This window comes from Rhinichthys klamathensis, unplaced genomic scaffold (genome assembly GCF_029890125.1).
Source record: "Rhinichthys klamathensis goyatoka isolate OS25496 unplaced genomic scaffold, OSU_Roscu_1.1 h1tg000291l_1, whole genome shotgun sequence".
Lineage (NCBI taxonomy): Eukaryota > Metazoa > Chordata > Actinopteri > Cypriniformes > Leuciscidae > Rhinichthys > Rhinichthys klamathensis.
The window spans coordinates 1,341,883-1,359,051 of NW_026606810.1; the positions used below are offsets into that span (position 1 = coordinate 1,341,883).

A 17,169-nucleotide genomic window follows, 5' to 3' on the forward strand; every position below is an offset into this window, starting at 1 on the left:
GTTATTGCAGTGATTATTATGTTTCTAGCATGAGTTCTAGCAACAGTTCTTCTAACCCTACTTGATGGAGTGTGTATAGCTTTTCATTTCTTAAACAACCATGTAGGAAGACACATCATTGCCTTATTCCAGGATGACAAAGCCAAGATTCATCAGTCTCAAATTGCTCAAAAGAATGGTTGGGAGGGAGCATGAAGAATAATTTTCACACATGAATTGGCACCTTTTGGTCAAGATCTTGTATTGACAATGCAAGAGTCAAGCACTCTGTAAAGTCTCCTCCAGCACATCCCAAAGACTTTCAATGAATTCAAGGTCTGGACTCGAGGTGCCAAGTCATGTGTGAAAATTAAATTCTTCATGCTCACTCCCAACCATTCTTTCACAATTTGAGCCTGATGAATCCTGACATTGTCATCCTGGAATATGGCCATGATGTGTCTTCATACATTTGTTTAAGAAATGAAAAGCTACACACTCCATCAATTAGGGTTAGAAGAACGGTTGCCAAACATATAACACGCTAGAAACATAATAATCACTGCAATAATGATCCAATCAAAGACTCTTAAGCATTTGCCTATTTAAATCCAAACAATCTTTTATTTTTTGGGTGGGCAGTGTAGTTACAATACTGTTTAAAACTTTTGTAAATACAGTGTACTTGCGTAGTTTAAAATATGGATATTTTTCTTACACAAACACATCGCTTCGCTTCAGAAGGCCTTTATTAAACCCCCAGAGCCGTGTGGAGCACTTTTATCATGGATGGATGCACTTTGATGGACTTCAAAACATAAACAGCCATTCACTGCCATTATAAAGCTTGGAAGCCAGGACATGTTTTAATATAACTCCAATTGTATTTGTCTGAAAGAAGAATGTCATGTACACCTAGGATGGCTTGAGAGTGAGTAAAATGGGGTAATTTTACTTTTTGGGCGAACTATCCCTTTAAGCTAGATTTTGACATTTTCTTGGTTCTTTCACAATGCTAAGAAACCACATGTGGTTGCCAAATATTGTCCACAAGCTGGCAAAAAGTTTACTTTTAATGACAAGGAAATGTTAGTTTGTGAAATGTCATGTGGTGTGACTAACCAAAAATATAATGACATTTATGAAGTATTAGTTATGGTTATTGATACAAAAAGAAATTCTTGAAAAATACATTTAAAAAATACGTTTTAAAATAATGATTAAGATCACATTTGAGGTATAAAAAAATACCAGTATTTTTACTGGATGGTGCACCGCATATTTAAAGTCATTACATTGAAACTTTCTTGTTAACTAATTGATAATTGTGTTGTTTTTCAAAACCATATAATGCCAGTGTGGACACAAATAATCATTTTATAAGAATATATATATATAGTTTTTTAAAAATATTTTTGTCATGGACACCCCTCTTTGTGATACACCTTTCGCACAAGATAACTGTGTTATAACATTGGTAACCTGACCTTTACTAAAAATGCTGAGAAAGTGCTTTCCTCTTCAGGAAGAGTTCCTGGGTGGTGTGTGTGTCTTGTGTGTGTGCTCATGCTAAACCCTGAGTTGTGGGGACAAAAGTATTATTTTTTGGCACCCATGAGTAAAACAGCTTATAAATCATACTACGTGTTTTTGGAAAATGTAAAAAATGCAGAAAGTTTTCTGTGAGCGTTGTGTTTAGGGGTTAGGGGATAAAATATACAGTTTGTACAGTGTAAAACTCATCTCCCCATAAAACATGAAAACCCAAAGTGTGTGTGCGTGTGTGTGGTTGGTTGCATGGACCTGTCACCCTGCCATCCTCCATTTCTGCTGACAGTAGGCTAAGAGAAGGTCCGGGGTGAATGACTCCCCTGCAGCCTGGACAGCCACAGAGGCTCCATTGTGCTCCTCAACCATCAGTGATCATCCATCACATTTTAACCTGACAGCCAACTGCACAGCCTCCTAATCCTGCTAAGGATGGAGGCTTGGGTTACCATGACGAGAGCACCACGGGGCTTCCAGCTTCGGACCTGTGCTGGACAAGGGCAGAAAGTACCTTTAAGTTCTGAAACAGCTCTCAACCTCTACATTCACAAACTAAAGATCTGTAAGGACGCAGTCAAAAGTATTTTTGAGGGACTCTTTCACCAGTGACATTGCAGAAGTGTTCAGCATACTGTCACTCAAGGAAAATATCATAGTGAAAAACCCCCTTCACCATGTACTACATGAACCTCGAATAGCTGTGGTGTGTCAGTAACCATAAATAAGCCTGTGGATTCATTAGGGAACATAGCGGAAGCTCTACCGAATTAGCATGTGAGCTATGAGCCCAGACAAGCACATTAGGGATTTCCAGCATCCGGAGAGCTTACCTCACTTTTTGGGGTCAGGGACAAGAAAGGTCTACCTTACTGAACCAATGCCAGACATTACAGGACAGGTAAACGCATGGATACAGTAGCTATACCACAAAGATTTGAAGAAAAACATGCATCAAAAACAAAACGATTCATTTGTTATTAATAGGACAAAGGTTGAAAACACAATCATTTTAAATATGAAATATATCAATGTATTTATTAGTTATATTGTATTCTATATTTAAATAATAGGCCTATGTATTATTATTATTATTATTAACAACAGCAAATTATTAGGTAATTCAACAAAAATGAAGATAATTTTAAATATTTAAAAATGGATTATTTCTATAATATTAAAATGCAGTATTTATTATTATTATTAACAGCAAATTATAAGATTGAGAAGATTATACGTTTATATATTAATATATGTATTATTATTATATTCTTTACACTATTATTATAATATTAAAATGCATTTATTATTATTATTATTATTATTATCACAAATGATTGCTGATTGGACAAAGATTGAGAAAATGGTCAGCAGTTAAACTGGAAACTGAAAATTCATTATTTTTTTAGTTTTAGTTTATATATAAACAGCGAATTTATAGTTATATATATATATATATATATAAGTAATGTAATATTGTTGTGTTTTTTATTTTTATATATTAATATATTCTACTTATTATTCTACATTGTTTTACAATATTATTTATTTATATTTAGTTATATTAATTCCATTTATTGTCTTTGAAACAGCTACAGAGTATACAAATAAAACCAGAGGATTCTCTACAGTTTCCCATTTATCTTGAGCTTCTTTTTCCAAACAGACACCCTCAATGATAAACTGCTCCAGCCAAGCTATAGAAACAACGAACTGCTAATAATACATAAAAGTGATGAGACATTCTTCTGCTTTAGAAGAGAAGGTGATATTGTCTGACAAGAATGTAGATCATTTAATTAATGAGCCATAGTGAATCTTTCATATCTGCTGCAGTCTGTTTGCTTTCCACAGCACCCAGATCATGTTCCTGCACTTTCAACAGCGGCCTGACGCCGTTCTTGAAGCAAACCGGTCCCAAATCCCCAGAAGATTGGGGAATGAAAAGAGATGTAAAGTTTAGATGTGTGGCAACAGCTAAACGCAGGGTCAGGTTTCTCAGAGCCCTGGCTATATTTAACCTACTGATCTAACACCAGGCAGAGAGTTTAAATGCCACCACTGCAGTTGGTGTGGAGCAGTTGTCGTCCACAGATCTTCTTCAGCACGAGCTCAGCTCCGAGGGTTACACCCACACACGCTCGCAAGGACCGTAAAGGACCTATAACGCTTTTAGAGAAGACACAGCAGAGCCGGTGGACTCTAATTCCAGCGAGACATGGAGCTTTTCGAGACCAACCCCTACTTCTTCGCAGACCAGCGTTTTTACGAAGGCGGCGATAACTTCTTCCAATCCAGGCTGACCGGAGGCTTCGACCAAGCAGGATATCAGGATAGAAGCTCCATGATGGGCTTGTGTGGAGACGGAAGGATGCTGTCCAACGGAGTGGGATTGGAGGACAAACCGTCTCCATCATCTAGCCTCGGTTTGTCCATGTCTCCTCATCAGGAGCAGCAGCACTGTCCGGGTCAGTGTCTGCCTTGGGCCTGTAAGGTGTGCAAGCGCAAGTCGGTGACAATGGATCGACGAAAAGCCGCCACTTTGAGGGAGAAGAGGAGGTTGAAGAAAGTCAACGAGGCCTTCGAGGCTCTTAAAAGAAGCACGCTTATGAATCCCAACCAGAGGCTGCCTAAGGTGGAAATCCTGCGCAGCGCCATCCAGTACATCGAGAGACTGCAAGCGTTGGTCAGCTCCCTCAACCAGCAGGAACATGAGCAGGGAAACCTGCATTATAGAGCCGCAGCTCCTCAAGGGGTGAGTGAAGCTTGGGGGAACGGGGCAGGTGTATGGTGGGATTTATCAATGACTTAGATGTTGTCAAAAAGGACTGTACTTCCAAAACCTGCACTTTTATTTTTTTTCCTCAAAGCAAATGTTATTGGAAAGCGCTTCGCATTAATTAAGTGGGCACTCTTTTGACATTGCACAGTTTTGTGGGTATTTGATTATCTATTTCTATTACCTATTTGATTTCTATCCTGTAAAAGAAATTGCGCAAGTGCATTCATTCATTAATTGTGAAAATTTGAAGATGGCGATAAAGCTGCCTGCAATGCAAATTAAAATTGTATTTTAAATTGAAGGCTAAATGCGGCCTTAAATGCAGCATGCGTTGCAAAAAATAAATATTAATTTTTTTATTTAAATAAAAATAAATGAATACAATTTTAAATTGAAGACTAAATAAAGCCTTGAATGCAGCATGCATTCCAAAAACCCCCAGAAAAAGTTAAAATTTTGTTTAAATTTAATTTAAAAAAAGCATTTTAAATGAAATTTTACGTCAATAAAATAGTATAAAAATTAAATCAGTAGTTTGCATGTTTCAATTTTTAAAAGCACGAACACGCCTATATAAAATGTTTAATCCAATGTGTAAAAGACGATGATAATAGGTTGCCGAGAGCTTGTTTCTGATGGTTGTGAGGGTGTTGGGGGTCCTGTGGTCGGGTGGGGTAGCTGGCGATGTGACTGACAGTAGTGTGTGTGTTTGCGTGTAACAGGTGTCGTCCTCCAGCGAGCAGGGCTCTGGCAGCACCTGCTCTAGCAGTCCTGAGTGGAGCAGCGCATCGGAGCACTGCGTCCCCGTCTACAGCTCCACCCACGAGGGTAAGACCACCACACCTACGTACACTAACTAACCTGATGACAAATATGAAGGATCAAAATAATGCGTCAAGAAAACTTCTTTCGAACCAAATTCCTTATTTTTGCATTTCACATTAAAATGTGAGGTTTGAACGACTTGCCTGGCAAACATGTGACAGTGACATTTTCCTCAGATCTCCTGAATGACGACTCCCCAGAGCAGACCAACCTGAGGTCTCTGACCTCTATTGTGGACAGCATTACAGGAACAGAGGTGACTCCCGTGCCCTATTCAGTGGACATAAGCAAATAAATAAGGAGGGTGACCCTACCGTTATGTTCAGAGTGACCACCTTTCAATGACCATAGCAGCACTATCTATGACACCCAAGGTGAATGAAGAACCTTTTAAAAGTCATAAAAGCCTTGGGGGCTTAATTTCCAGACAAATCTTGAGGTACATATGATTATATTTCCAAATGTTTCTTATCTCTGTGGGAATAAGAACGAATTTCAGATCAGCCTAATTCCTGCTGAAACTTAAGACAGTCAGGCTGGGCAAATCATATTTTCATAATTTGTCCTTTTTTTCCTCTTGATTCCTTTATTTTTTCACTCTGTTTGTGTGTGCTTAATGCTTACCAACAAAAAAGAAACATTTGTGGGTCCAATGTTTTACATCTGGTTTTGACCAATTTCTGCTTAATTTAAACTAGTTCCAAATGCCAGTTATGTAAATATGTTCCTATTTTCTACAGAGTGGTTTTGTTATTTTGTTTTGTATTTTTTCCTGTGTGTTTGGAATAACTTATTTGGACTTTTATAATAAAGATTGTTGTGTATTTGTAAATATTCATTTCTAATCCCATTCTCCGTCCTCTAAAAAAAACGATTTCCTTCTGTCTTTTGCTGATTTGGTTATCAAATTTATAAAACAAATAAATTAAGTACTTTCCCAGCATCCCCCTTTATCTCTAAAATATGCTTTAGTGTGCAAAAAACAAAACCAACCCAAAAATCCAAGAAATGATTTATAATACATAAGGTAAATATTTATTTTATATATTCATAATTATTTATTTGTGACAGATTTTTACATTTAAGGTGAAAAAAAAGAGAAAAACTCAAACAATATCTGACACGTACTAAACAAACAAACATCACAGTAAAAGAAAAATTCTCACTTGTTCAACCACATGCTTTATGTGGAATCTGCATCTATTCTATACAGCATTATATACATAAATCATCTATTTACACACACATTAAACCTTACATGCACACAAAAGAGAAAGAGTTTGTGAGAGGGCTAGAGAGCAAGGGAGAAAGAGAGAGAGAGAGAGAGAGAGAGAGAGAGAGAGAGAGAGACCTGCACCTGTTTACAGTTCACATTACTGTCAAGAGCTACAGAAACAAATTAGCGTAAAAATGACCATCACAGGAGCACACGCTGCAAAGCAAGAGGCTTCAGTTACTCCACCACTGTCGCATCAGGGAAACGTCTCGGCATTGTACTAACGCTTGGTCCTCGTCAAGGCATTTTTTTTAGCAAGCCACTAAAGGATCAAATCGATATTCAGCGAGCGTGCTAAACATTAAAGAGACATTATAAATGAAACAGAAACAACTAAACTGGCTGTGAGAGGCTAGGCACAATTGGCAGACCGAGGCTTAAAAAAAGAGCAGCACACCACAGGATTTCAAGTTCAAGTGTTTGCGTGGTGATATATTCCTTTAGATCTGTGGTAATGACGATTGAGAGTGAGAAAGAGAGGCAATAGATGCTACAGTGATTGTCAAGTTTAGTGGCATGCATGCTCCACCGGACGCCCCAATGCCAACAGTGACCCACACAGCACAAACATGATCATTCATTCATTTCAAAGGATATTCAAAATGATGATTATGATGGGTTTTTTGCGTATAAAATGAAAAAAACAGTCACTTATATTAATACTTTTTTTAATAGAGAGCACTTCTTAAAGTAAGAACATGATTTGTCAGCATTGTGTAACACTTAAAATACACATACACACGTTTTCACACACAGTACAGTAGCTGCCACAATAGCACGATATATCCTGTGAATTATACAGAAAATATTGTCTTAAAAAAAAGAAGAAATGCCCAACGCGCTCATAACTTGTTTGGTAGGTATGTTGCTCAAGAATCATTTGCTCCCATAGTGGTTAAATTTCAAGTGGCGGCACCAAAAGAGATCATATGTTCATTTGCAGGTCCTACGTGCTGGAAATCTTTTTTTTTTTTTTTTTTTTGCTCCTGATGCTAAGTGAACTGAAGTCAATTGCTTTCCCTGATGCTTGACAATATTTAGCATCATGGCTTCATACGATCTCGATGTCCTGGAAGTGTGTGGACAGAAACTCTATGTGGATAAGCGCTGCTGATGTGAACACAAACGCACGTTTCTTCAGTCAACACCGACTACAAGTGTAACACCCTTTCTAGCAGACGGAGCTGTCTAACCGACAGGAAACAGTCACAACTGAGACTTTAAAACTCATATAATAATGATATATTCATCTCGATATACAAGTCTGATATATATTTCCATAAAAAACATAATCGCATAATTTTCTGTTTTTCATATATACATAGACATTGATTAATAATTTGCATAACCAAAGGGAAGAAAGCCTTATACAGTAAAATGCCAATGGTACACCCAAAGGAGCAGACTAGCACTGACAGACTACAGGGCCAAGTACACCAGTTAAGTACGACCACCACAAAGACTATATAACCGGGATTACTGGGAAACGACTGATATGACGAGATTTCTCCTTTGCGGCTGCAATGCGTTCCATGCGCTCAAGAGTTCAAAATTCGTCTTTCTGTCCCCCTCTATTGCACGGTGTCCAAGAAAGCTCTGGTGTGGTTCAGGACAGGGGAGGGGCGGAGGTTAACCCTTCCCTCATCTTTTCAAGGTGTCCCCAGATTTTGGCATATTTCATTGTCGAAAGGCCGCAAGCATGTGTCCGTACAGGTAGTGGGAATGCACTGGCAGGGAAATGAGAGGATACAAATCATCAAAACCATATTTACGAGGTCTTAAAAACAATTTGTTCCGGGTTCGAGCATGTCAGGGCATAATAAGCACTCAGTATACCAACAAATTATCATATCAATGGCAAGTAAATAGAAGTTATTTTATGGAAGAATTCACGCAAAAATAATCATAGCTTTTGTGTGTTCCATTGTAAGGGGTTATACAAAGTGTGAGATGGAGGGCAGTGGAATAAAATTTTGGCTTTTGACTTGAGCGCCACATTTTCAGAATGCTGTGTCATATGGAAGACGCAACAAACAATACAAGACCTAAGTGCAATGGTCACACACTTCGGTTTACATATAAACAAATGGAAACGCAGAGTGGAATGCAAAAATACATTGTGTATGAATGTGTGTTAGGGGCCATTCAGACAAAGCATGTTTTTGCATTTAAAAATGCCAGATGGAGAGCAATGTAATGACACAGGATCTAGAGAGGCATTTTTTTCATTTAAACAACTTAACTTGAGAGCCCGATTTTGATGTGCAATGCAGCAGATGCTACAAAAGACGCAAGCGCAACAGTCAAATTGTCAATGTGTGTATGTTTACATAGAAACACAATGGTTAAGCAGTGCAGTGCAATGCAAAAATGCGCTTTTTAGTGTCGGACTAAAAATGCAAGATGCCAGGCAGTGGAATGAAAAAAAAAGGTCTGCTCTTTTAAAGGTTGAAACTCTTTTAACTTGAGTGCTGCATTTTAGAACGGCTTGCTATGAGCGAGACAGTGCTAAAGATGTGAGACGCGAGCGCAACAGTCAAACACATCTGTCTAGAGCAGGTTAACATTGAAAAACACTGAATGGAAATGCAAAAAAGTGTTCTGTGTGAACGGCCCCTTACTCTAACTGCAACATCTGCCTTGAAATAGTTTTCCAACACTACGCTACAAGTTCTGACAATTGAGCTTAACTTGTATCAAACCCAGAACAACACTTTACCAATATTAGTGCAATAATTATCAAATGTGACACATTTTAATACATCATAACACAAATTAAATATATACTTGATTAAATCATGTAAAGACAGAAAATGTAATTAGTTCAGATGTTCATATAATTCATGAGACTGAATAAATATAAATGAAAGAACATTGAAAATTGAAAAAAATAATAATAATAACAGAGCGCAATAATCCATTGCAATCAGTACTTCATATATGGATGTCAGTGTGTTGCTATGCAGTTGCTAATGTCTTCTGATTGGTTGCAAGGTGGTTCCTAGGAGTGTTGAAAGGATTATATGAACTTTCATTCAATTCTGTTTTATAGAAGTTTACGCTACTTTGAATTCAAGCACTTGAAAAGAAACTCAACTGACCATTCATGTACAAAAAGCAGAAGAAAAAAAGCCAAGCAACAAATCTGAGCATCATTACCTAACCAGATGCGACGCGGCATGCGATAAAAGGTTTCTTTTCCATGTTAATCAGGGTTTTTATCGGCAAAACGGCGATACTTGACGATTCTATTTTAGAAACGGTTTCTATTTTTCTGAGACGTTGCAGCTAGAACAACAACATACAAAGTATGAGCATGATAATCTTCTCAGCTACTGATTATGTGCTTTATTTAATGTTAAAATAATTTAATGCGAGTTTGAATATCATTTTGCATGACCTTTATAGCCATACTGAAAGTGACAAAGGATAATTCACCTCAGATCTTGAAATATTTTTTTTTTACAGGAAACAACAACGTTCAAACTTTGAACTCGATGCAAACAAACAAGCGTATTCTAGTCACTCAGATAGTATCAGTCACTCAGTATGTATTTTTTAACAATGTTAAAATGGTGTCACTTCCGATTGGCTGTGATTTTTGACTGATTTCTCGTAGTCGTGTCACGTCTGGTGTGGACAGACTGCTTGACGCTGGAATCGTATCGCGTCTGGTTAGGAGATGGTGTTAAACATCTCTTACTGAGCCATCAGAGCTTATAGACGAGAGGCTGAAGTGAACAGCTTACCTGTTAGTGTAAGTGCAGTGATTAGTAAAAGCAAGTTAGCAGGAGTAAGTCCTGACAGCTGAGGGGTCTAGTCTCTGCGGGGCCGGGGGACCGGCTGCTGAACCACAGAGACACAGAGGGGAGAAAACATGCAATGACATAAACTGTGACCCCAACCTGTGCCATTCATATTAGTTACTTTTAACACATGCTTTCACAGTCAATATGCATTCATGTGTTGCAATTAGTGTCGTAAGATATACTGTAAAAGAGTTAGAGAAGGCACTAATTGTTAGTACAGTACTGCAACCATTAAAGAGCAACGTGCTAATGGCAATGCTGAACTCCTTTCCCCCTTGTAAAACACCCTGCCCCCCTTTCTACCTTCTGGTTGCAGCTGTCTCCTGGGCACAGCAGCCATAGAAGCGGGAATGGACATGGTGTTGAGGCGGAAGCTAGCGGGAAGAGTCTCTATGGACCCCGGCAACATACCAAGACCCTGGCCGTCCCTCGGCCTGAAGCGCTTACGCCACGACGGAGACCTTCGGAATGACTTGTCATCACTCTGATGAGAAGGATGACATCACAACGACTGGGTTCAGATCTTGTTCAAAAGCATGACTGCACACACATTCGTATTATTTCAAATATGGCAACAGAGAATGAATATGACAGCACAACGATATAAAAGCTTCAGCTAATTTTCTCAATCTTGGGTGAACAAATGTCAACGTTAATGATGAGCAGAGCAATCCTGGCTATTTCTGCAGAGGGGTCTCGCTGCAGACATGCACTCCCAGCTCACAAATGTAAAAGCAACTGTCTGACATTTTAAAATCACATTTCATACTATTTCGCATTTTTTATAATTAAAATATGCATTTATTATCTTTATATAAAAAGTTGTTATACGTATACAATAAAATAAAAATGTGTTTGTTGGTTTCATTTTGAAAAAGCTGTTACACAAAAAAAAAAAAAAAAAAAAAATGTATTTTATATATATTTAGAAATATATTTTATGTTTCTGTTTCACTTAAAAAAAGCTGTTACACAGATCAAATAAACAAACAAAATACATGAATAAATATTTTTATTTTATATTTGTTTTATTTTGAAAAAGCTATTACACAGATAAAAATAATAATAATAATAAATAAATAAAAAATAATAATAATAAAATATATATATATATATATATATATATATACACTGTATATAGACAATTATTTAAACATATTAAATAAAATTATTGGTTCCTGACATATAACTAAAAATATATCCACCCCATGATTTCTATAAAATGACTAAATAAGATGCCTTATCATGTAATCAAAAATTATTATGATTGCTCCATCCTGACCAGCACTGACTAAGTAACAGATAAATCATGACAGTGTCGTTCTTAGCTCTACATTTTGCAATCATTATTCCCCATTCAAAAGAATACAGGTAAAACAAAAGAAAAACCATAATGTATTACCATGACAATCTTTTGTTACATGCTTTTGGCTTCATAAGAAAACAAACCCAAGTGGACAACAGTGCATTTCCAGCTCCACTGCAGAAGGGTCACTCACATCTGATGACCAGGAAAATTCCATGAATTTTGGCTGAAATCCAACCAGAATCCAAATCATCACCTACCTCTTCCAGGCGCCGGTCAGTTCCCAATGCTAAGAGGTTATTGAACTCCCTCTCCAGAATCTGCCTGGCCTGGAAGACACATCAGAGATACAGGATTTTGGAAAGACCCTCAGTATGCTTAACCACCATATCACATAAGTGAGTTTTATATGTTAGAACATTACATAAACCTTTAACATGTGCGGTCCTCACCTGGGTGTTCTGCATGGGGATCTGTAGAATGAGGGCCAAGCTGCAGAAGTCAAATGTCTCATCTAGGGCAATGAGAGCTCCATGCACGCCACATTCCAGCAGGTTATTACAGTATTCCTTCAGACCGATGGTCTGAATCCACTGCATCACGTGATCATTGGTCCACACCAGGGTATCTGGAACAGACAGCGGTACATGCATTTGCTATTACCTTTGCTAGACACAAAATGCTTCATTGGTTTCACATTAAACTGACTCATATTACTTGCATTATAAAGCCATATTATAAAACATGTAAAATTGTTGAATTTACAACAACAACAAGTATATACAGTTATCGTGATATAAAACGATTTCGGTCAGACCACCTCTAACCCATGCAGCAAACATTAACAAAGCAAATCTTCGAAGGGGGCCGTGTTTACAACTGTACTGGAAATATCTGTTTAGGTAATAGTATATGTGGAGTGTGATCATTTTGCACAGCTGGCTAGCCTGCTTTCTGTTTGTTCAATCCTGTGCGTAATGTGCTTAAGTGTGTGTGTGTGTGTCTTAAGCAGTTGGTGCGTGTGTCTTTAGCTATGAAGATGAAAGATTTTAAAAAGCTGTGACAGCTGTGTCAAGTTCATGTGTTATGCTGAAGTTCAGCCGGGCGCCGTCCCTTTAAATGGATTTGACACTAAAAAGCTCAGCTGTTGACCTCACACATTCCTGCCATCGAAATGCAAATAACAGGTACGGCCACTAGATAGTGCTCTTCCCTTCATAAGTTAGAAGTAATGAATCCAGAGAGTACAATGATCATTTACCCGTACCTTTGATGTCATGTTGGAAATCCTCTCTTCTTCGCTCCAACTCCTTCCTGTCATAGTTCAGCCTTTTTAAGCACATGATGCCATAGTGCAAACTAGCCCTGTAAGGATATAATGAACGTACCATTGTATGTAAAGTCTAGTTCACACTGCGGTTGTTAAAAATGAGCAATCACTGCTATAGTTTACCGGTGGAAGCTGTCCACCATTTTGAGATGTGTCCGCAGGTCTTTCTTAGTAAGGTGGTCCAGCATACGAGCGTCCACCAAGCACTCCATGAAGTAGCTGCGGTACTGAGGCAGTCCGAGACTTGGCAGCCACTCGTTCCCAATCCACTCATGGTTCATGTCACCATATGCTAACGTCTGAGAAAGAAAAGATAAATTATTCTACTGTGCCTCTGACAACCGGATCTTAAATGGATTTAGTTAGTTCAAACAGTCATTTTAATTAGATTTTACATAGAGAAAAAAATATACTTTTATTAAATTAATAGTAGTAGTAATTAATAGTAAATAACTATATAATAAACAACATCGATTATATATAAAATATGTATTTATAATATTTAGTACAGTATTTATAATATATAACAGTATTTATATTTCATTTTAATTGTATAATATAAAACTATTTAGTTATAGCATTATATACATTTATAATTGTCCATAATAATAAACTTATATTAAATTTGAATGATACTAATAGTTTATGATCTACATTATATATTTAATAATGTATACTATAATAACATAATAATAAAAAAATATGTATTTTTGCCCCCTAAAAATGTATATAATCTATCATATCATCATAACTACTAAATTTGAAAAAGTTTACCTTCCACATACAGTATAACTGCATTCATTTCAATGTAAAAAAAACGTGACAAATTTTCAATAAATTCTTATGTTAAAATCAAATTCCATATGAAGATAATGCATTCTTTCTAAGCCCTAAACCAAGTCAAGAACAGACTTTGAAAATGAATGCTTAATGGAAAGGCAAGTGAAAACCACATATACGAGTCAGTGGAAGGCTTTTGTTTGGTCAAAGACAGCCAGCTCTCTCACCTGAGCCCAGCTTCCTTCCTCATTCTCCTGTCAGTCAAAGGTCAGAGTGACAGCGTGTTAGAGCACAGAGGAGACAGTGTTAGCGATGCTCTCTTCTAGCTAAATAGCTCACTTAGCTCAGTTCAGTCGGGAAATGATGTGCACACCAAGCAACAGCATCAGTGCTTGTTACTAGGTAACAATTATTGCAAATGCAGTTAAATATGGATTAATTTAGCAAAGCAACAGGACATGAATCACACAGAAACATGCGAAAAGGTTTAATAAGCGCACTCTTTGGGTAGATTGCAGGGCAGAGGGGGATGGGGGTAGAGTCAGGGGCAGCAGGCTGGGGGTTGTGAGGGCTGCGGAAGCGTGGCATATGCATGGCACCGCGGGCACAAGGGAGTCACCCAGATGGACTAACCATTTTGGTGGAGGTTGCCATGTTTTCCATCTCCTCGTGAGTCACCCACACATTTCCGGAAGACTGCACGGAGAAAAAGAGGCACACACACAGATAAATGATCACACATTGCATATTCCTCATAAACACCTTTATGAGTAGGGTTGGGTATCGGTTGGGTTTTATCCGATTCCAGTACCTACTCGGTATTTTTTAAACGGTTCCGGTGCTTAAACGGTTCTTAAATCGGTACTTAAGAAAATGAAACCGTACACACTTTATAAAAAAATAATACCCTTTAATTTACAGGGCCAAACTGGACACAATATTAACTTAAATCTTTAAACAATATAAATACAAGTAACATATGGTAATAATAAAACCAATATAAAATAAAAATTCATATTTACATAATATCAAATGAAACAATATTGTATCAAACAATTTAATAATACTGGAGATTAATAGAGATTACTAGCAGGCAGAGCTGCCAACTCTCACGCATTGAACGTGAGACTCACGCAAATGACCCTTTTCACACAGAAAAATAGCGGACAAAGAGGACACTGACACCGACAGACAAGACAGAGAAGGTTACTTTTGATATGGAACAAATCCACAGCTGTCAGATTCTGTCCATATTTTTACGAGATTCACACAATAAACAACGTTTTGGCTCTTTGAAATGTGACAGATCGCTGTAGCGCGTCAGTTCAAACGGCACGTGATACAGCAGCCTACAAATCCACTGCTTCTTAGCTACGCAGCGTTGAGTGAACCTATGAAAGAGAACATCTCTGGTTGGTGTAACATCTCTCAATAGGGAACGGGACGCTGCCAAGCTCCTCGCGCTGCCGACCAGCTTCCTTTTTCGGCAGAGAAATCTGAGGAGCAGATGGCGCGCGCGCGCCAACATAATATGACGACGTAAGTGCGTCGATGCGGCGCCCGCGCCATCAGCCAATGAATTGGCTTGATTCTATTTGGGATTCAGACTATCGGCACACTCAGAGGGCGTTCTGACACGTAATTCTACACGTGAAATGCAGCCAAACCTTGCGAGAAAGAGCGCGCATGCGAGACAGAAGAAACTGTGCTCCAAACTGTGTAGCGCACGGGCACGGCGGAGAGGGAGAGAGCGAGAGACCTTGCGTGTGTGTGTGTGCGTGTGTGCCTAATGAAGTTAGGCACCGAAATCAGGCACCGAAATTTTCGTTCTTATTCGGTCTGGTTACTACCGTTTACGTCGGAACCGGTTCCCTATTGGCACCGAGTTTCGGTACCCAACCCTATTTATGAGTGAGTGTTTAAAGCAAAGTAACTTTGGCAGCAATGTTACTACAGCCCCTGGGAACCTATTTTCTATGTATGTAATAGGCGAACAGGTGCATATTTTAAGCCGTTCAAATGGGGAAAGACCAAAATCTCCAAAAGTGTTTGTTAATTTATTAGTTTAAATAAAATAAAACAAAATATTTTTATAAAAATATATTCAATATTGATTTTTTTTACACACAAACTGTTGTTAAATTATTTTTATGTAGTATATTATATATTTTGATGTAGTTTTAAAAGTTACTTATTTTTTTTATATAATTATTTTTATATAAATGATTAAAACAAAAAAAAAGCTAAAAATCCTGATTAAAAATGACATTAAATAAAAAATTTTAAACAGCAATTTTATAAAATATATGTTTCAATCAAAAAAATGTTACATAAAATGTTTCACGTTGATAAAAAATAATGATAAAAAAATTACATTAAAATAAACAATTTATCTCTCATTTGAAACTATGGAGGAAAATTTTGAGCAAAGAGAAAGTCGAGACAGAAAGTCGGAAATGATTTGGGAATGGGATTGGGACATGATTAAGGCTATATTGCAACCGACAACTCTCATTTGAGCACAGCATCTGTCTAAAGGTCACATATTACCAATAAACCAATAATGTAATAAGTATGTTTATGTAATATTGTTACAAAGACAAAGGAAAGGATCTGCGCGGACTAATTTTTGATTCATATTTGTTTTCAGTTTGAAAATGAGCAGTTTAGGAGCAGGCATCTTACAGTGCGTGAGGTGAGAGGAGCTGATGGACTCGTCAGTGACACCATTTCTTGGATGGCCAGTCTCAGCTTCAACCGATGCAGTGGGTTACTGATGCCGATCTCTCGCTGAATCTCCGTATCCGACAGAGCCGACATGATGGCGCCGCTCTTCACATTGGCACGACACGCTGCCACGTACCAAGCTGGCATGCCCACCCACAGCTGGAGGATGTCAGAGAGAAGACCATCAAGATGCATCTTTGTTATCTCCGTCATCATCAGAGCGAGTAAGTAATTATCCTAATTATTGTCATCCGAATCCCTCCCTGTGATTTGTGTGATTATAATCATGGAGATCATGAGTGCTGTGCTCATTACTGCACGGTGGGAGGGATGGTGGCTGATGTCTTTGTACCTCGAGCCAGGAGACCACAGTGGGGCCGTCCCACTGAGCAAAAGGAAGCCCTTTCCTCCTGGCATCCTCCAGTAGCTCATGCCTAATAGAAGACAAAGAAAGGTCAGAGCTGAGAGGAAATACAACCCCAGAGACATTACATCAGCATAGAGTGAAATAGTTCAAACATATGGGGTTTTCACCCTCCAATGTTCTGTACAATCTCTTGAGAGAAGGTTGAATGATATCAACCTATATACATGTTTTTGAAAGAAGTCTCTAATGCTCACCAAGGCTGTCAAACCTGTATGAATTTCTTTCTTCTGCTGAACACAAAAGAAGATATTTTGAAGAATAAGAGTATTGACTTCCCATTGACTTCCACAGTATGGAAAGTATTTTTTTGTGTTTTATTGTATAATTATTTTTATAAAAATAATAGTTATAAATTATATTATTTATAAACTATTATAAAAAAG

The 17,169-nt window shown here is 37.8% G+C and overlaps 2 protein-coding genes across 15 annotated transcripts in view; one reads left to right on the forward strand and one right to left on the reverse strand.

Moving 5' to 3' along the window:
• Positions 1–3,556: 3,556 nt before the first annotated feature.
• Positions 3,557–5,963, forward strand: myog (myogenin). The gene is made up of 3 exons (XM_056269857.1): positions 3,557–4,279; positions 5,029–5,134; positions 5,308–5,963. Exons 1-3 carry the CDS (start codon positions 3,743–3,745, stop codon positions 5,424–5,426), a joined length of 762 nt encoding a protein of 253 aa, XP_056125832.1. The 5' UTR covers positions 3,557–3,742; the 3' UTR covers positions 5,427–5,963.
• A 174-nt stretch (positions 5,964–6,137) lies between these two features.
• The window catches only part of ppfia4 (PTPRF interacting protein alpha 4), a 120,796-nt gene continuing 109,764 nt past the window's right edge, over positions 6,138–17,169 (reverse strand). For 6 of the 14 annotated variants that reach the window (XM_056269811.1, XM_056269800.1, XM_056269803.1 and 3 more), the window contains 11 exons: positions 16,712–16,793; positions 16,318–16,518; positions 14,266–14,328; positions 13,860–13,886; positions 12,976–13,151; positions 12,790–12,887; positions 11,975–12,150; positions 11,783–11,851; positions 10,520–10,700; positions 10,157–10,253; positions 6,138–8,134 (listed from right to left, as the gene is read on the reverse strand). In XM_056269811.1, the coding sequence (XP_056125786.1) occupies positions 10,192–10,253; positions 10,520–10,700; positions 11,783–11,851; positions 11,975–12,150; positions 12,790–12,887; positions 12,976–13,151; positions 13,860–13,886; positions 14,266–14,328; positions 16,318–16,518; positions 16,712–16,793 (1,135 nt within the window). In that variant the 3' untranslated portion in view covers positions 6,138–8,134; positions 10,157–10,191. The remainder of the gene's footprint in view (positions 8,135–10,156; positions 10,254–10,519; positions 10,701–11,782; positions 11,852–11,974; positions 12,151–12,789; positions 12,888–12,975; positions 13,152–13,859; positions 13,887–14,265; positions 14,329–16,317; positions 16,519–16,711; positions 16,794–17,169) is intronic. The other 8 variants (XM_056269804.1, XM_056269801.1, XM_056269807.1 and 5 more) reach the window with 4 other exon arrangements.